The sequence below is a fragment of the Lates calcarifer genome, linkage group LG15 (assembly GCF_001640805.2).
Source record: "Lates calcarifer isolate ASB-BC8 linkage group LG15, TLL_Latcal_v3, whole genome shotgun sequence".
Classification (NCBI taxonomy): domain Eukaryota; kingdom Metazoa; phylum Chordata; class Actinopteri; family Centropomidae; genus Lates; species Lates calcarifer.
In genome coordinates, this window is record NC_066847.1 from 8,295,879 (window position 1) to 8,316,970 (window position 21,092).

At 44.6% G+C, this 21,092-nt stretch overlaps 1 protein-coding gene across 1 annotated transcript in view; it reads left to right on the top strand.

Annotated features, from left to right (window-relative positions):
* Positions 1-3,750: 3,750 nt before the first annotated feature.
* LOC108898544 (forkhead box protein O3-like) overlaps positions 3,751-21,092 on the top strand; it is a 29,084-nt gene continuing 11,742 nt past the window's right edge. Inside the window, exon 1 of the mRNA XM_051075777.1 lies at positions 3,751-5,166. Within this exon, the coding sequence (XP_050931734.1) occupies positions 4,678-5,166 (489 nt within the window). The 5' untranslated portion in view covers positions 3,751-4,677. The remainder of the gene's footprint in view (positions 5,167-21,092) is intronic.

Here is a 21,092-nt window from a genome sequence, read left to right on the forward strand (position 1 = left end):
TAGCCAACCACGGACTTGCACAAGTGAGGGATTTAGCTTGTTGCCAATGGCAATATGATAAGCTGCATGGTTTATTTGAAGAAACCGAGACTGGAGTGACACCCTCTCCCAACACATACATCTAAAAATCCTGATAAGTGTATGAAGGTTTCACTGGGAGTTAGGACACATGAGTGATCATCAAACTCATTCGTTTTTATTGTGGGATTGTTATTGTGAGTTCTGAACATTTTGTTGAGTGTGGGGTCTCTTAGACACTGCTATTTTGATTTTTTATCAGTCAATTATTTCTATTCTGTTGTTTTATCTTTTCATTCATTAGAACATGTTGAAACATTTCCTTGCACTAAGTCTTCAAATTTCTTTTTTTAATAATCAATACAGAACATTAACTGCATTTGAATTTGAAAACAAGTTGTAATTTCATGACAGACAGTTTGGTCTATAAAATGGCTGTTAATAGTGAAAAAAAGTCTGCAACAAGTCCCAAAATGATGTCATCAAATTGATTGTTGTTTTCTAACCAACAGTCCTCAACTTAAAGGTATTCAATTTAAATTGATATGAAGCATTCACAGTAGCTCATATTTGAGAAGCTGGAACTACCTTGAATGAGTGATTATACTGTAGACACCTGTTGGAAATGGTAATGCATAGTACAATCTATGTGTACTTCGTCTGATTTCTTGATTTCGAGTACACGGTTTCAGTAGCAGTAACGTAGCTACACTGTCCACTCACCGCTTCAGCCTTTAAACATCTTTGACATCATCAGTTTATTATAACACAATTAAGCTTGCTGCACTTTTGGGTATGAGAGGAGCCCACGCTAATTTTCCTCTCTGGGCCATTTGGTCGTTCTGGGTCTTTAACTGTTAAATATAATTAATTGGCTAAGGCAGACAGTGTTAGTTAATCATATTTTGTTAGACCTCTGAAATGGGGATAGAAACCATTACCTGCACATGCCTTTACTTTCCATTCCACAACACAGTCTTAATTAAAACTCTTGGCACTAATTGTCTTTGTTGCCTCCGAACATAATGTTCATAGTTGGCAGCGCAGATGCCAAGATGCCACAGAAAGCTGGCTCTTGCTCCGGGCAGGAAGTCTTTAAGTCAGCCTACTTTGGGCCAATGCCACAAAGGGATGAAATCCAGCTTCGCCTACTCAGAAACCTTCCCAATACTTGGATTTGAGCCCTCTCCTTCCTGTGTCATTGGGAGCCCATATGCTTGTTAGAGAGTGTGGGTTGTTTGCTGAGAGGGGAGGAGGACCAGGGGAGGTGTTTTCCCAGACAGGCATCGATCTCCCAAGGGTGTTCTTGTGGTTTCTCCAGCTTCCTCTTGTCCTAATCCCACTGGGCAGAATGGGGTGCGGGGATAAATTGCACAACATCATGAGGTTGCGAGGGACGGCTAAAGTGGCAGGGCCAAGGGAATGAGGATGGGCCTTTGCAAAGATGGGTGGAAAAAATGCACCCCTTCCCTTGTGTGAATGAAATTCCAGAGAACTTTTTTTCTTGGTGCAAATTGACAGGCACAAAGCTCTGCCTTGTTGTTGATGTGGTGCTCTGCCTTGCTTGTGGCTGGCTGAGGTGATTACTGCTGTGCAGAACACGCTGTTCCAGGATCAGCCACTTAGAGCCTGAAGCCAGCCACGCTGCCTCTGGAATGTCTGGTATGGGGACAGCGGAGCAGTCAGCCTGGAAGGGACCAAACACATACGTAGTCTTGAAACTCGTGCTGCCTGAGCCTTCCACCTCACTGTGTGAGTCCTTTCTGAGTCTAGTTTCTCTTTGGAGAATGGGTCCTACTGTGAGCCTCTGGATCTGGTCATTTGTCTTCTTGATATTCACAATTACTCTTCTTTCACTTTATTTGTAATCAAGACACATTATGTAATTTCAAGTGTCACCACAATTATGGAACTCAGAAGTTTTACTTACATACAAGCATCACAAGTAGAACCTTGTTAGAGACTATAGGATGTGAAAGGCTCATCTGTCTCCAGCACTGGTTTGATTGTCTCTCCACATGATATAAAAATATGATAAATACCCATTACTCAAATGTATAGGTGCAGTACGGTTTGTAGATTTCTTACATATGCAGACTGTTAGCAACATGGTATTTTAACCATGTGATCCTGCTGATGTTCAGCATTAAGTCATTCCATGACACACTATGACACATCCTCCCACATTTAAAACCATGCTATTTTTGACACAAATAGACACTCATGTCTGAGTGCACAGGGTGGCCATGTTGTGCAACTTATAAGTACAGCTTCAGTCCGTGTGTACCTTGCATAAATAGGGTGGGGTCCTCAGAGAATTTCAGGCACCCTGTTGCACAGGACCTTGAAATATGAGGTTGTTTTGTTTAAACTATAAGTAAAATATGTTGAGTAGAATCATCTCCCAATAAGTTTCTAGATTTAGGGTCGCACACTCTGCAGAGAGTGTACGCCTCCATGTTGAGGGACAGCTTATTATTCAGCTGTTGAATATTTTGACTGCAATGCTTTCATAGCAACATGCCCCCATAGGTCATACTGATTACCCATGGGCTATTAAAATGCTCACATGGAGTGGCTGCCAAACTCCCAAATATTATCAGAAAATTTAGCTGAATGTCTGAGTGTAAAAGTAGGACTGTCTGCAAAAGTCCATGAATAAATAATATTCTCCCCACAGCAACCATCAACATAACAGGTGTAAATGTGCATAAAAATGGTGAAGCAGACTGTTGCTGTAAAATAACCCGTGTGCTCAGCACATCTAGGTTGGCTGGATAAAGGTGAAAAGGTGAAGTCCGGTGTGAAACTACCTGCCCTGATTCCTATTATAAAGTCTAATAGCTTTTACAAGGGAAATAAACAGCCAATGAGGGTCGAGCACCTGTGACTGCGTGTGCCCGCCCTGCTGCTGTCAGATTTTCGGAGGGGTGGAGGGGCAGGAATCCCCCCTATTTTACCCCTCCCCACCCACCTCGGTCAATGTGTAGCAGAAATATGCACACGGGTCTGACCGGGGGACGTGTCCGCCAGAGCTGCGTCTCTCTGGCGTTGTGGCTTGGCAAGTGCGCTTTGAGATGATAACATGCATGTGTTGTATTTCTCCTCACTTCTGGTTGGAGTGAGTGTTGGAGCAGAGACGGTTTTTCCCCCTCATTCTGGCCTCTGAAAAGCCCCATTTCACCTCACTCCTCCCGGATCAAAATCTAGGGTTACCTAATCTCTCTTAATCTGTACTAAAGCTGTCTAATCTGCATAGAAAATTACACTCACTGAGGTATAGCCCGCAAATAATCAGCAGAGGTGAAGCCTCCTGCTCACCGCGAGGTCTCCCTGCAGAGCATTTGGACGCTGCACGCGGTGCGCGGGACAGTTTATTACGCACAAAGACAGATCAGACACTATATATATTTTTAAATACAGACAAAAGCCCGTGCCGAGATTGTGGGGGAATTTCCCCATCTGTGAACCTCACATTGTCTTTTTTTTTTTTTTTTTTTTTTTTTTTTTTTTATCGCGGCTGGACCTTAAGGCTGGCACACAAAGCGCCGCGCGACGCTCAGCCTGAAAGGATCGTTATTAGTTTTGATTAAAAATTTGGGGTTTTTGCTCCCTCCGTTCATAACAGACATGGTCGAGAGAGAGAGATAGAGAGAGGGAGGGAGGGAGGGAGGGAGAAAGAGAGAGAGAGAGAGAGTTCGGGATTTCACTGTAATCACGTTCAGAGAGTATTGATTTCGTGAGCGCACTCCAATTGGCAGCATCTTCACTACAGCGCCGGCGCGTCATCCTCAGTTCACATCGACGGAACGAGTTGTAAGCAAATGAGAACATGTGTGGGATCTGAGAGAGTGAGAAAAGGCAAAGGGGGGATAGAGAGGGGAGCAAGAGGAGGTGCGATAAAAGCCAATTTTGTCATCCTGACAAGTGGATACGAGATTTGATTGTTGGACTATTTTTTTCTTTATATTTTTCAGACTGGGAATTTATCGATTCGCCACATGCGCACGCCTCTTCATTATAATTGCAGACAGTTGGGTGCTGTTCAGGCTGAATGGACTTGAATGTGCCGCTGCCAGCTTAATCCGTGCAGACTGGAAGATTTAATAATTCACGGTAATAACGCATTATCGCCTCGGTGGATGCTCTCTACACAGCCCTGTTGATTTTTTTCTCTCCTCTCTTCTCTTTCCTCATTCTTCCCGTTGTCTTCTGGAGGATTTATCGACGACTGCTTTGCAAATATGCTCCTTATCTGAAATATCATCTGTTGCTGCAACTGAATTGAAAAGCCCCCATGACTGGCTCTGACACGCGTTTGAGACTGACTGTCTTGAGGTGATGTGGACTGTTAAATAAGAGGCATTTCAATCCCCGTTTGATATTTTACTTCAGGTAAAATGGACGAAAAATTATTATTACTTTTATTACTACTCTTATCTCTCCACGCGAAGCTGTGATTTTCTCTTGTATCCATCATGATCCTTCTACTCTGTTGAATTGCCTCTCATTGATTCGGACTGTATAAGCTTCATAACCGTATTACAAGGCGAATTTCAACCTGAAGTGATATTAAGGACAGTGGGATACGGGAAATCGTGGAGGTATTTCCCTCCCTTGCTTTTCCATTTGATTTATTCCATTCCAACTGAAGGGTAAATGTTGATGATGGAGGACGACGAATTAGACGCTCATCAGGTTGATTCGGATTTCGAGCCGCAAAGCCGGCCTCGCTCGTGCACCTGGCCGCTGCCTTGCCCGGAGGATTTCCCCGGCGGACACGAGGTCAACGGGGGTCTTCCGCTGGCCAACATCAAGGTGGAACCGGAGGACGTCCCGGCTTGCAGAGCCGGGCTCGTGGGCGGAACGCCGGGAGAGCTGAAGCATCCAGCCGGCGCCCCGGCACCCACAGGCGCGACGCACCCATGCCTGGCTGGCGCGGCGCTCGATGTGACCGGACCGCTGCGCAAAGCCAAGTCCTCGCGGCGGAACGCGTGGGGGAACCAGTCCTACGCGGATCTCATTACCCGCGCCATTGAGAGCACCCCTGAAAAGAGACTCACGCTGTCACAGATATACGACTGGATGGTCCGTTATGTGCCCTATTTCAAGGATAAGGGCGACAGTAATAGCTCAGCTGGCTGGAAGGTAAGGAATAAAACACACGAGCCAGCACGATGGAGCTTTGACTTGTTAATCACAGCGTCTGGTGATAGTATTGAGTATTATTCTTATTCACAAAGTCATTATGATTATTTCACCCCTCGTGCCATACACATGCCACCGTGGGATTCCGTGTCGGTTACGCATGAATGGTGACATGCGTTATCTTGTCTTAGTTCATTACTGCCGTCAGTCATTCTAATAGATCATAGATGGCAGAATGTAATAGACTGGAGTGGAGTCACTCGCCGTGTGTGTGTGTGTGTGTGTGTGTGTGTGTGTGTAAGTGTAACAAAGCTTTGCTCATCCCAGCCGCAGAGAGCAGCTCATGATGGGCAGCAGCGTCCGTAGTAGTGCATGAAATCTCCCAACCAGGAGCCGGACCACAGTGGTTAATGATTCATCCTCATATCTGCTAAATGTGGCGGATAAATAGAACAAACTATTCAATTCATTTTCACGCTAATACGCAGCACACGTTTCCCCACTACTCTATCAGTTCAAACATCTAGGAATCAACAGAGGGACACTTGTTGGAGATCTCAGGTCAGCCGGCCACAATGTAAATATTCAGAGGGGATGTTCACAACTGACCACAGTCCACCAACCACTGCCTGTCTGGCTGAGAGCCTAGAGTAACCTCCTGGACATCTGCCCATGTTATCAGCCTCTGCTCCTAGCCTCATCTTGTTTCTATTCATTATGGCCATCTGAGGACAGGGAGAAAGAGGGGGGAAGATGAGCAGGGCAGCAGTGGTTCTCCTGATGGTCCACCTTTGCTGAGCTGAGACTTTGAGACTAGATGTTAAGTTTGCATCCGAAACTGCTATTTCCATGGCATTGTGAAAGAAGGTAAAGAAGGTGGAGGTTGTGTGATATGACAGTGTATCATATTTGGGTCTGCGGGATATCTGTTATTTACCAAAGCAAGACCACAAAACAGGATTTAGAGAGGACTTCAGTCTGACCAGCCATACTTCTTTTCCAGCATGAATCCATTATTGAATAAACCATTAATGCTTATTGCTAAGTTTAAATAATTACAGGGAGAGTTATGGAATTGGCAGGGTTGCAAGATTCCTACTTGTCCAGAAATATCTAGGTGTGTCATTCATATCACGCATTCATATTTTTATCTTTCAAAGGAATCAGTCTCTTGTCAAAACTTGTTGTGTTGCCGTTGCATAACATAAACTCTATTGGCCTCGTTGACTTAATCACAAGCACCTGACTGACACCTTAAGCCTGTCCCATTAAACTGAACTCTGCTAAGGTGTGTCTCCAGGTAGACTTTGTGTCATTAGCCCTGCGCTTGCACCAAGAGTCCTCAACCACAGGGCCTCTTTATCTTTAGCGCCAAAGCCCCAGTCTGCTATTTATGAAACTGCAAATTAGGGGGTTTGACAGTGGCAATCTGAGGTCCTGGGTTATTTGAGGCCACAGGCGAGACATGGGGCCCATTCCAGGTAATGATGGGGGATTAGGTAAGTCGTTTAAAACAGGCAGCCATAATGTCAGTAACTGGGCTGACCTGGTTTTGGTCAGAGACAGAGTGGTAATGTAAACATACACTTAGAAGTCACATGTGCAGCTTACCTACAGGAACCAAACAAACAGCAGATGGGAATACTGTCCCTCAACCGCAGTTGTGCATGTACATTAAAACCCTAATTTCTGATGCAACTGCCTACTCAGGGTCTTGCAATAAATGTTTTCAAGTTTTAACCCTCCCATTGCTCTTCATATTTCCCTTTGTATTCCGTATACTTTTTTCTTCTTACTATTTTTCAAAAACAAAAGATAACTGCTTCAGCCACTACAACAAATCCTACTACACACATACACAAAGGCACATTGTCGGCCACCGGGTCACTTTGACCCAGAGGAAAACACGAGGGTTAAGAGAGCTGGGCTCATCAAAAACAAGAACAAGAATTAGCCAGATTTGAATACGTAATGAATATTTCTTTTGTTATGAGTGAGACAGAAGGTCCATAAATCTTAATTTTTGCATATTATGGCACATCGGCTTTTGCACTACATGAACAGAAATTTATATGCAAATGATTTCATTAAGGTAGTCATGAAATTAAAAGGCTGTGGACACATAAAACATTATCTCTTTTATTAGAGATCAACAGTAGGATTGCATGTAAGACTGCATTTGACAAGGGTAATGTGAGGCCACACGTCCGGATTCAGTCCATGACCCCCCCCACACAAAACAGGTGTTCTAATTTTACAATCATATCAGGCAATTATATTTGACAGCAGTATTTGCAAGTTGGAAAACACTACTTGTACCATCCATTACATTTTTCATCTCAATCAACAACATCATGCACGAGCGAAGCATTTGATGCAAAACAGTCTGCTTTTTCTGTCATGGCAGGGGAAGGGGTGGGGGGTGGGGGAGATAAAAGAATTGTTGGTAAGCTGCTGATGAAATAAAATGAAATTAAGTGGTATAGCCTGGCAGTTTGTGTGGGAGGCTCGCAGGCGGGGGTTTAGGGGGGTGGCTGTTTGTGGGTGGGGGATGACCAACTAAAAGCAAAGGAACCTCTTGAGACAGTTTATTGAACCTGGACCGTACATGGCGGTTGTAGGAAAATAATCTTGAAAAGCAGACAGGGTGTTGTAAATTACGCTGCCCTGACTCCTATTGGGAGGGATGTGATGTTGGCTTGATGATGGGTACTAGACAGCCAGCGCACATAGACAGTACCATTAAGCTCCTATAAATACCTAATGGCTTCTGGTTTCTAGGAAGGCTACAGTATTCTCAGGTCACGGCCTCCTAATCAGATCCTTACTGGAGGAGGGTTACGAAGAATTGTGCACTTGTGAACCCTGTTACACTTTCCACTGGGGCGCTAGCCACAGCTGCAGTGTAGATTAGTGGAAACTTCATTGACCTTTATTTTCCAGCGGTCTGTAACTATGTTGATCCAACCCAGAAATTTACAGGATCCTGAGCTAAAGTTAGCGACTGATCCTGAATCCCCATTTCTACGGTTGTGTTTTATGTCTTCATGGCTAATTATATCTGAGCGTGAGCATCCACGGGTGCATTCTGCGTTTGTGCGTGGGAGAAGCACATGTCAATTGCAACAAAGTGTCAGGGGTGGTAGTGTTATGTGTGTGTGTCTTTGTGGGGGCTAGTGCAGCAGAGGGAGGAGGGGCTGTCTACTTCTATAGCCGTGTGTGTTTGGGCCCGCTGATTGGTCTGACAGCATGTCACTGCAGAGAATGGTGTGTAGTCTTGCTCTTGACTTCATAATGCCTCTAATGGTGGGGTTTAAGGGGAAATTGGTGTGGGGGTTGCTCTGTAGGCACCCAGAACTTCATAATACTTCAAGGGGGTTATATAATGCCATTGTCATGCTTTTTTGGAGGGGGGATGGGGTTGCTCTATTGTATATGTCAGCAAGGGTTAGTTATTGTATACATAAAAAATATCATAATACACTACTGTTTTTGGTGTATTAAGTATATTTAAATTGAAATTTGTGATGTAACTGCAACTACAGTGCATCTCTGAAATGTGTGTCTCTGTCTGACATAATGTGCGACACATAGTTTCCCTTGTATGTGTTTAGAGAGCAGGGCTTTTTCCAGTGCTTGGGGCAGCCAGGGCATTGCGCAGCAGGTTGGCAAGGGTGCCAGGCAGTCACTCAGACAGTTTAATCCAAAGCGACTAGACTGTTATTTATAAAGTGTCTTTAGGTAGTGGCCTGTGCAGGGGCCAGCAGGGCAAGGGGTCACTGGGCTTCTGTTATTGGCAGATATCGCACAAACCAGAAAGATGGTGCTTAAAATAGAGACAGAAATGTGACAGTGACTGCAGGGCAGCGAGAAAGAAAGATGAACTGCGTGCGAGGAAATGAAGAGAGGAGAAAAGAAAAATGTTTCTGTAGGTATATGTATAGTCTTATCTTCTGTAAAGGTACATAACACCTGTCTCCACAGGCTGTAGTATTTATAGCAGGTCTGGATCATATCACTTTATCTAATTGATTTATAGGTAAAGAGACAGACAGAGTTTCGTAATCCTGTCACTATGCATGGGCTCCGGCAGCTGCAGTAGAGAGACACTTGGCAAATATGAGAGATATGAATGTCAAATGTGCAGCAAAGAGTGTGTTTGACAGAAGCTTAGCATGAAGTGAAGAGACTTGAAACTTTGAGAGTGTGTCTGCTATGTGTGCGTCTGCTGCGTGTGTGTATGTGTGCATAGGAATGCATGCCTGTGTTACTTGATGATGGTCGGGGAGTCTGGAGAGACTGGAAACTATCCTAGACTTCAGCTGATTCATATTTTATCCTTCGTCTTGGCTCAGGGGAGCAGAGTAATTTGAGAGTGCGACAGACAGACACACACACACGCTTACACACTCTCAAAATGAGAGCATATGATGCATGCTGGACAGATTTATGGTGCAGGATTATGAGCACCTTACATCTCCCCTTGGCTCCTGCAGCCGCAGCCAGGTTGGGTTCAGGCAGTATATTCAGGTTGAGCCGGGTATCTGATGCCAAGAAGCCCGTTCTCACCGCCTTTCCCCCTGCAGCCTTCAGGCAGCCATGGCAGTTCATTTCTCACTGAAAATGATTAATGTACATGCAAATTACCAGAGCATGGGCGCGCATTCAAATGTGGGAGACAGCAATCAGGAGACAGTAATATGAAAAACAATATAATTTTGCCTTTGATATTGCTTCACTCTCTCTTATCACTCCATCTAGCAGACACCCGTGTTATCACCTCTTTTATCTCTCCGCCTTGTCTCTCTTGCTCCACCCCTCTATTTATCCATCAGACATTCTATACATTCTTTCTGTCTTAGTTGGTTTTGGCACAAGGGCCAATTGAGGTGAGGAGTCTTTCTCATGGGAGCTATGGCGTCAGGATTTTGAGCTTTAGCAGTCTCCCGCCAGTGATCTAGAGTGCCTTAAGCAGTGTGCCTCCTCTTATCTAAGAGGAATCTCATATCTCACATTATCTCAGAGATAATAGGATAACAATGCTGGATTTTCCCCAGCTCGACTCCTCTCAGCTACTGGGTCTTTTGGAGCAGAATACAGGGGGATGAGACCGTCAAGTTCCCAATTCGACAGGGTTGAACTAATTTGGATGTTCTTCTCAGCTGAACTGAACTTCAGCTGTTGAAGCATTTCTTACCAAGCCTATTACCCATGCTTCTGCATTTTCTTTCCCTTTTTTAACAGCCATTTGGTGACATTTCTCAGAATATTAAATACTCCTCTCAGTTTCCCTAAACTGGGGAAGCATAGTGAAGCATAGAGAAATTGTCATTCTTTTCCAATTGCACTATTTAGGGTGATGGTTTCCACTATTCCCTCTGGCTCAGGCACACACATTTGCACGAAACACACAACACACTTGTGCCTCCTCAAACCACCCATGGAGGAACACTCTGTTCTTGGGTGGGGTGAACCGTTTTTGGGAGAGGAGGGGGCTGACCGAGAGCGGAAGCGACTTTCTGGGGTGCTGTTTTGCCGTCTGATTTGTTTTGAAACCTGTCTGACTGACTGCGATTGGCTTGTACGGAAGGCGTGGCTCTGTTTGGTGAGCACCCGCAGGTTTTTTGGCAAAACCATCCACAGCTGCAGGGATAGAATGTGGTGTGTGTTTCTCTCAGAGGCTGAGTAAGTTTGATGTCATGGAGATTTGATGGGAGGTGGGGACAGCCTTGAGTGTTTTGCCAGTGCAGGGTGATTCGAACACATCTCTTTTCCAGGGAATGGGTTATGAAACTGGAGTGGGGTGTAACAGAGAGGCCTTCTCCTGTTTGGGGTCTTTGTGATATTGCAGTGCTGCTAGTCTGGGTATAAACCCACAATACCCACATTTCAATAAAATGGAAATAAAAGTCACTGCTCAGTTACCCTCTAGCCACATTCTATTGACACCAGTCCTGTTAGTACAAACTTGGTGTATTCACTGCCGATATAGTTTAGAGGGTTTGTTGAGCAAAAATAAAGAGTTTCTACAGATCTTTGTCAGCTGAGTTAATAGTAGTATTTCTCCCAGAACTCAATCCCTAGAATAAAGCATTTTTCATTCATGACCATAAATACTTTCCAAAATGACTAATACGCAATGAATGACTCATCATCTAATAATTGGCTTACATCTCTGAAATCAAATACCTCAGTATGCTCTTTCCCAATGTTATGCGGTTAAGAAACTGCCCATTGTTATTGCACATGCTTGGTGGCTTAATGGACAAGATTCACACATCAAGGGCTTCTTCTAATATGTGAAATATTTTTTGAATTCAGTCAAGTGCTATGTTGAAGTAGCTTATTCTAACACAGAGAAAAATCTGTCAGAGTCAATCTGATGGCAGTGATTAAAGTTATTTTGTCCCAGAGAAATGTTATTACACATGTTGTAAATGGATTTAGATATTCACTTCACCATGTGAAGAAAATGTGTTAGCCCTCATGGTGCTGGAAATTTCAGGCTCCATGTGTAGCGGCATGCTTGTTGCTCATCTGTGTCAATGTGCATAATGTGTGATTGTCGTGTGTGTATGCATTTCTGAGTGTATTTCTCTCCCTTTTCCCCGTATGAGTGCAAGTGCGTGTGCCTGTGTGTGCATGTGGGTGTGTTGGGGGGGGTTGATGGGCTCAGTGGGAGCCCGGGTCCCGGGGGAACAGCTCTCGTTAATAATTCAGACGAGGCTCATTATCAAGGCAGCGCAGATTTCTCCCTGATTCCACCTTAATTGCAGGCAGACTGCTCCACTCAGGCAGGCGGTAGTCACGCTGGGTCGACTCTCTCTGTCTCTTTCTCTACCACTACAGGGCCTGCTCTGCTCCGCTCGTGTTCTGCTCCGTCTCCAGCACTCCCCCCTCTATCACAGCCTCAGGCTAGCCTACTCCATATTAGTGTATATCGTAATAGCCGTAGCGTACTATGAACATACTATTTTTATTTGTACTTAAAGATGTGCCTCATATATTTCTGATTAGATACAGACCATGCACTGTTTGGGCATCGCTGTGGAATGTTTTTGTTTTGTTGGCCAACAAAGACGTAATCTGCAGGTCTGTGTGGTTGGTTGTGGAGTTACACATTGAGTCGATCAGCAGAAAATTTATCATCAACAATTTTGAATTTCTAGTTATCAAGGGAAAAGGCTGTTAGCTTCTCACCAGTGAGATGTTACTGCTTTTAAAAACCTACATCTGTTGGTCAGACAAAACAAAGTATTTCAAGGTGTCATCATGGGGTCAATTAACGATTAACTGATTTTTTGTAAAAAATAAATTGACAAGGATAATAATCATTAGCTGCGGCCCTTGTAGGCTTTATGATTTACGGTTCATTATGATTGAAGAACCATTTGTATATTCACAGATCCATCTAAAACATAACCCACATAATGCCTTATGATGCACACAACACAAAGCCTAATGTGTTTTCCCTTGGTTTTATGCTTCGTGAAATATTATAATGGCTAGTTTATCCTTGAAATAGCCTATAGCATGTTATCATACTGATGACACTATACAACGTGTGGTGCTGTGATTGATAGCAGGCTACAATAATACTCCTCTTCATGCCCTTCTATAGCTTATGTAATGTATCTTGTCTTCATAATTTACACTGACTGATGGTTTTCCATTCAGTCCATTCAGTGAAGCCCCGCTGAGAGTGCAACATAATGGGCCTGATCTTGTCATACATGTATATGAATATTTCAAATCAAGCCATTGTAACTAGATGGGGGTTTTAGATAAACAACACAGATGCTTCTTCCTCTTTGCTCTTGCTATAAGATGAAGTGTGCTCCGAGCTGTATTTTTCTCCCGGCCACAAAACTGGCTTCCCACAAATCACGGTGCCCATATTTCCTAATTCAATTTTTCTCTTCGTCGGATATCTCTTCCTGTATGCAAGGGATTGATGGCCGTGTGCATGTGTGTAAATGTGTGTGTTTACACGCACGCATATTGCCATGTCTGTCCCTGAGAAAGAGATGATGTATGCTGAGCTAAACGGTGTATTTCATGACGCTCCATCTCCGGACCCTTCCTGGCAGCCACGTGCTGGGTCTCTTGCTCCCCCCTCCGCCTGTCCATCAACCCCCTGTCACGAGTCAAAGGATTGTGGGAGGGGAAAGAGGGGAGCGTATAAGGGCCGTCGATCAGTTTACCTGAGCTTGGCGGTCCCAGCGATTGATGGAGGGAGCCGCCTCACAAAGGGAAATGTAGTTAACGTTGACTGATTGGAACAGGTAGATAGAAAAGTTATGTTCAAGAAAGATGCTTGTTATGCTAATGGTTGGTGGCTGAAACATGCATCCACTGCTGATGGATGGAGCTGTAGAGGTCATGTCAGGTAGCGGCTGGTCAGGAACCAGCGTGGCGCCCCACTGAGGTGTAATGTCGGCTCACCTGAGCTCTGAAAAGAGGAAGCTGACCTTGGAAAGAAACTGTCAAATTCACATGTGGTTGTGGTTATGCCTGGGCCTTTGCATTTGAATGTGTAAAACAACCCATGTGTGAACAAATCTGTGTGGGAGCCAGCATATGTGTGGGGAGGATACAGGATTGGGGCGAGGTTGTTGGATTATGAGGTGACTGTGAGACCAGCTGGGGTTGAGGGGGAAGGGGTGTATGTGTGTGTGTGCGTGTGTGTTTGAGGGGAGGTATGGTAAAACGGGGGGGGGGGGGGGGGGGGTGAAAATTCTTCCCTCTCCAATTGGATTTGTATGTCACTGGCATGAATCTGGGTCAGGACACTGGGTCCGGTGTTTAGTATGCTGACCGTGTGAGGTCTGAACTCCGAGTCTGCTCATAGCCCTGAATGAACCCAGCACGTCTGCCTCGCTCTGTCTCCGACTGTCTCCTCTCTCTTTCTCTTCTTCTCTTGGACCCTTTTTTTTCTCATCTGTCTCTTCCCCCTCTTTCTCCTTCGTTTTCTCTCTGTGCTGAGAGCCTTTTTCAATCCCCTCTCCTCTGTCTCTCTGCCTTTTTTCTTTCCATACCCCAGGCCTCCCCCCCTTACCCTCCCCACCCTTTCTTTCTCATGCTCTGTTTTTCACTGTCAGTCACTCACGGCCTTCTCTTCTCTCCTCACTTGTTCTATTTCACACTCTCAGTCCTCCCCACAAAGTAGCCTTTTTATCACTCATTTCCCTCTTCCCTCGCTCATTTCTCCTGCTTCTTTCATGTGCTTTTGAAATCCCCTTTTCATCTTTAGCTCTCTCTCTCGCCTGCTCTCTCCCTCACACACACACACACACACACACACACACACACACACACACACACACACATCTACACACACTGGCTCATTCAGTCATTCTTTTATTATCCCAAAACTAAAGTGATAAATGGCTCTCTTTCTTCTCCGTAAATGTCACTCGGGGAATTGTCTCTGCTCATTGATTGACTGGAGTAGAAGGATGGCCACACATGCACATGCGCCAGTCGTGCACACAAGCAAAAAAAAAGAAGAAGAAGAGGAGAGAGACAGGGAAATGTTCAATCATTAGAAGTACTGCTAGGCTGTGACTGCAATTGTCAGGGTTAACATCTGGCCCTCGCAGGTCCAGCTTTCTCTTAGAGGCCGATGCATCATTTGAAGAACTCGTGCGGTTGGCTTATAATGAAGCATCAGTTCCCAACAGGACTTGGCATTCGCAGGAGTGCTGGGAAGCTGGAGCTCGACAAGGGATCAATCACAGTTAAACAATCCGAGCTGGCAGGCCGGGCTGGTCTTGCCATTCTTTTTCTTTCTAAAGTGACGTGACGCAGAATGCATAAGTGTTATTCCCAGTATGATCATTTGGCTTCAGCTTGTCCTTAACTGTCAGAAAAGTGCAGGCCAAGGGAAAAAAAATAGGCATCAGAGCCATTGCACAGACCAGACAGTGTGTGTAAGTGTGTGTGTGTGTGTGTGTGTGTGTTAGTTAAGTAGGGGTTAATAATGCTCAGTCATTTTCTTAATGTCTCATTCACCCCGCCTCAGGCGCTGGAGCTTGATAAAGGTCAAGACTACTGGTGGTTACATGTCGTCTCCCCTTATTTCATTCTCCTCACTGCACAGCAGGGAAGGAGGGAGGGAGGGAGGGCAAGAAGAAAGGAAAGTCCACGGCCAGCCACGACAATGCTGATCCACGTGTCTTCGTTCTCAGAACCAGGATAAAGAGATTTAATAGGGGAGACAGTGGGGAGACGGGGGTGGCTGGCTCAGTCAGTGAGGAGGGGATGAAAATATTAAATTGATAGAGAGACAGAGATAGAAAGACAAGTAGAGGGAAGTGAGGAAAATGGAGAGGATGAGAAAAGAGAGCTAGAATAGTAGAGAGTAGATTATAGGGCTTCCAAGCAGGACTGGAAGCCAGACTTGGCTGCACTTCAGCTACACTCTGCACACTTCAGCTCAAGTGTGCGTCCATTAGTGCACTCCCATTGCACTCAGAGAGCCATGGACTCTGAGATACAACACACATACGCACATACAAGCACACACAATAAATTTCTCATATGCTGTTCATACATGCAAAGCCCCACAGACATACAGTGCAGTTAGCTTACAGCAGCTCTGCCCTCTCTCTCTCTATCTCTCTCTCTTACACACACACACACACACACACACACACACACACACACACATATATTTACCCAAAAAGCTGCACTGACCTAGTCTTGCTCCGTCTATCCCTCGCTCTCACTTTCTCACTCACTCACTCACTCACTCACTCTCACACACACACACACACACACACATATACACATACACATACACACACATTCACGATCTCTTCACTAGCCACCAGATTGCTTCCCGTCAAAATAAATAATTAAATGTGTGCAATAACGGCTTCCGAAAAAAGATCCCTCAATTAGTGCAAAATGGGTAAGTGGCGTGGGGTAGGGGCTGCTGGGGGGGGGTTGTATTTCGGGAACACACACACACACATACACACACACATACACATACACACAATCTATTACATAAGGCAAATCATGACCCAAGAAGGTTTTTTTTACGCAGTTGTGCAACGGTAATTTGCCCCCTCCCCTTTAGCAATCAGCTTAGCGAAGTCTTTTCTCAAATCCTTACAAGTGATTCATGCCCAAAGACCGGCCGGGGAGAGATCTAGATGAGTGGCAAGGAGGTGCAAGAGGGAAAGCTGAGGGGATGTTGCTGAGGTCAAGGCTGTGTGTGTATGAACGTGTGTGTACGTGGGGCTGCCTTTGTATATTTCCAGGTCTGTGTGTCTGGAATGGTGATTAGGAACAGGTCGTAATTCATGCAGGGGAATTTGTATGTGTGAGAAAGAGAGGGGTAGATAGCTGAACATTGATGTTCATTTTGAGGAATGTGTGTGAACATCAAACAAGTGACAAGTATGTGGTAAAGGGCGTAGGTTGGGATGTTACCTGGCAATGATGAGAGAATAGAAAGTATGGGTATGGGAAAGTATGTCAGTATTTCTGATCAATAAATTCATTGTTTAATCTGTAAAATGAAGAAATCTTTAAGACGAAAACCTACTGCAAGCATCCAAAGACCAATGTATCTGCTTTAAATTGCTCATTTTGTCTTAATCTATTTAGTATTATTTTGGTTAAACACAGGTTACAGTTACATGAGATGGACAACAGTTTCAAATCTTCACATTGGGGAAAATTGAATCTACAAACATTTGGCATTTTTCATCAATTTGAATCCTTGCTCGGCTTTTACTCAACACTACAGCGGGTGTTTATTTTGTAACGGCAGCACGTACAAAGTGTGAGACAAAAACTTACATTGTCATAGATTAATTCTGACATTTTAATAGTCAGTTACCTCCAAGATCATGGCTGCAATAAACAGGATTCAACCACAGTGATCATTTTAATTTGGGTGTGTCATCTTTAGGCTTGTGTACAAAAGAAGGTCACTTAATGGGTGAAATGATAATTTGATGAAAAAAGGTAACTTTTTGAGTTACCTTTAAAAGGAGATCAGGGGTTGTGACTGTAATCAAAATAGTTGATGAACAGTAACCTTTTTTATTTTGGGTACATTATGTTTGGACTTGTGTGTGTTAAGGAGTTAAGGTCCAATGGGACCCATGTGCCACGCCTCTAACATATCCAAAAGCCGAAAGCTTAAGTGTCCTTGTTTACCTTTTAACTCTCACACTATCTTCTGTTGTACCTGGTTAATCACATGTATCTCACATGCCAGTGTCACTCCCAAATGCATGGCATCGAAAAACCTTCAATCTTTCAGCAGAGCTGGCATCTGGCCAGATTGCATTGCTTAACCTCATGATACCGCTGCACTGTCATCAGCAGGGCTATAATGCTAAACTACGCTGACAGCAGGTGCCAACACCAAGCTCACAAATGTTTCACTGGGACAACTGTATTACAGAAAAGGCCTAATCTGTGTGTGATAAATGCTACGACAATAAAGCAAACAGATGGATCCCTGAACCTGGGAACCTACTGAGTAAGCAAACTAAGGGAGAATTAGCACCTGCGCTAACACAGCTAGCTTTGTAGTAGCTGCTCTGTTTGTTTAAATGTCAGGCATGTTGATTCTGGTATTCAGCATAGGGCATCGCATCACAGGTCACAGACCTGGAGGGATAGAGAGAGATCAGACGGATCACTCTGACTAAAGAGAGTGAGTTAGTGAGTGACGGGAATGATAGAGGGAGGGGTGGATGGCGAAGAGATACATGAATGGCTGCGGACATGAAGTACACTGACACCAAGTGTCAGATGAATGGATGGATTGATGGGCAAATGTACAAATGAATAAGCTGAAGGTTGAAAGAGTGAAAGGCTAGCAACAACTGCAGGGGGATAAAGCACTGGGATGCCGTGAGGAACCAGGGCAAAAGTAGTGAAAAGAGCTTATGTCTCACACGTGTAGAGCAGTTGTTTCACCTTGCTGCGGTTAAGAGTAGGTCAAGTAGCAATGATGCTTAGTGCATGGAGAAGATCGGCTGTGCGATGCAGAGCGGGTGAAAATGGGAGCAATGGGCTGAAATGGAAAGATGTAAGCGAAGAAGGGAAGTAGGATGGATAAATCTGGAGCTAGGGAAATGAAAAGCTGCAATGCACCGTGCTTAAGTGAGGGCATGACTTGAGAGATGTGGGGAGGGACAGAGGGGGGGTCAATCAGAGATGCAGGGTGAAAGGGCGGTGGGGGGTGGGATAGATGGAGGGAGAGAGAGTGACAGAGGGGAGAAAATGACAGAGGAGGGGGCCGCGCTGGGGTCTTCATGGTGGGGCGATTGCGTGACTGAGAGGAAAGTGCACTGCCGTGTGTGTAATGCTCTCAAGACGGATATTAAGACGCGCTGCCCGACTCGCACAGTCACTGCCCCTCTCTCCCCTTTTCTCCTTTACTCTCCTCCATTCTGCTCCCTCTCTCACTCCCTCCGTCTCCACTAATGATCCTCGCGTCCTGCCACACTGCCGGGCTGAGTGATGCCCACTGACAGTCGCACTCAGGCAGAAACGCTGCAGCCCCCTTCCAGGAGTGCTGTGACACACACACACACACATACACATATATACACATCCAGAGGTGTAGCACTTTCTCACATACATGTATCAGCTCATGCAAAGCTGCTGACAGATGTGTATTTGTGTGTGTGTGTGGGTATGTGGCCATCACCCTGTCTGCGCAAACACACACAACCCCTTCAGTGGTGCTCATAGTCACGCACTTACTGTAAAGATGCCTCCATCCAGCTGCATCTGCCTTCAGGAATTTTTATGTGATGGATAGATGTGGGCCATCGAGGTAATCACAGAGTACAGCTCACTCATTAATGATGCTGCTAGTGTCACTTTTTGGCCTCTGAGCTTGATAACAAATTAATTTTTGTAAAAGTGGACATGGTGAAAATGAGAAGACAGTGCAAATACATGATGGATTTTGACGTTGAGTGTTGTTCACTATGGATGCAAAATGGAAAAGCCTGCACAGAAATACCAGGCTACATAGACTTTGTCAGTTTGTTTCTGCAGGTAGGGCATCAGAGTTGCAGATTAGTCATTTGATATACTGCATATGTAATCTGCTGTACTTTGCAATTTAGATGACAGAATTAGACAAACAGTGATAAATGCACTGAAGTATTCTGTTGACAGCGAAGTGTAATTGCTAATCTCTCTTGAACTCAACCTCTTACAGTACAGGGAGTATCACCAGCGCAGTTCCTTCTTTGTCTGCACCAAGGTCATTTCTCTCTCACTGTCTCCACTGGGTTTCATCTTTTGTGCCCGGAGTATTAGGAACACAAGTGAAAGCTCAGGGAAGGTAGCTTGTGCTGTTGCTAGATTTTGAGTTACAGCACTACATGGCTGTGACTTCAATGCATGGCGTCATCCTGCTGAGGTGGAATTTGGAGGTAAGAGGTAGAAATCTTTGGTAGTGGGACTTACTCAAAGACACAGCATCTGTTACGCTTTCTTTTAGGTACCACCTTTGGTTGAGCTTGAGTGAAGCACTGATTGCTTAGTCAGAGAAGGAATTCTGAGATGAAGGAGACTAAAATATTTTCAGTATCTGATAGTAAACATGATTTCTTGCATCTAAAAGATTTTTTCCAAATATGAACTCGCAACTATAAGAAATATCTCCCCTGTCACATTTTCAGTTCATATTATAGGAAAATTGTTGATACAGAATCTCATTTCAGTGCAGCCATTGTAGGTGGACAGGGAGTCCTTGCAAAACCTAGCTAGGTCACAACTGTTGCTGTCACACAGTAACTGCTCCAGTGTCAGTTTTTCATGAGCAGTGCACAGTTCCACACAATTCCACTGAATCTACATAATTGTATGGTTAGATTTTGAAAGCATTTATATAAACAGAGGAAAACGAGACATTTTTTAAAATCACTTTTTAAGGTTGAAAAACTTATTTTCCATGGAGCATCTTGACATGCAGGTCAGCTGCAGTCACATGATGCTGCCCGAATTGTATCAATCTCTGCTACTTTAGCCTGTGTCCTACAGATTTTTGTATGCAATTAAAACTGCAGTAGCAGTTTATGTTTAGTGTGAACATTTTTAGGTTTAGTCTGACATGCTTATAAAATGGTAGCATTGCTCTTCTCTGAAAACACAGGAGAAAAGGTTTGCTACCTACACTTATTTTGAAGCCCTCTGTTTATGTTTCAAGTGGGGTAGACGTTCATTCTAAATAAGGCTGATTTTGTAATCTCATGGTGTCCTCCATATATCATCATTTTCATACCCCCCCATCCCTTTTCTATTTCCATACTCCTCACTGTGAGGCACCTTCCATTTTCCCGCCTTAATCCAACCGATCCAAGCAGAGGCCCCCAATGCTGACTGCCAAGGAGAGGTTAGGAATTAGGTCATAGCATCTCACTCCTCTAATTAGATGCTGTAAGTGTATGCATGTCAGCGCGCGCGTGTGTGTGTTTGTATGTCTGTATATGCGTCCGCACACTGGGTGCTCTTAATCCGTAGGTGGCCTCTATAGTAATGGAGAGTCCTGGGAAGACCCGTTAACCTGCATTTCTGCCTCTCCACATGTTATCAAAATGTTCCTGTTGTCGGTGCTTGAAATGACTATGAGGACAGTAGTCAGTGATGAAGATGAAGATACACTGAGGCAAAAAGTATCCCATGGGGTGAAAGAACAGGTCAGATTCAACCATAAAAGATGAATGTGAAGCATTGTCATTCCCAAAGAACAAGCTCCAGCTGAGAGGACGCTTTGCCCTACACGCCCTGTGCTGCCAGCAGGTGAGGATTCAACCCATCAGTGAGATGTAACTCCAACTTCTCTATGGAAGTAAATGGCATTTAAGGTGAAAGAATCCTTCACCTTGCTCTTCAGAGCCCTGTGGATGTGTTCTGCGTTCTCTTTCCGAGATGTA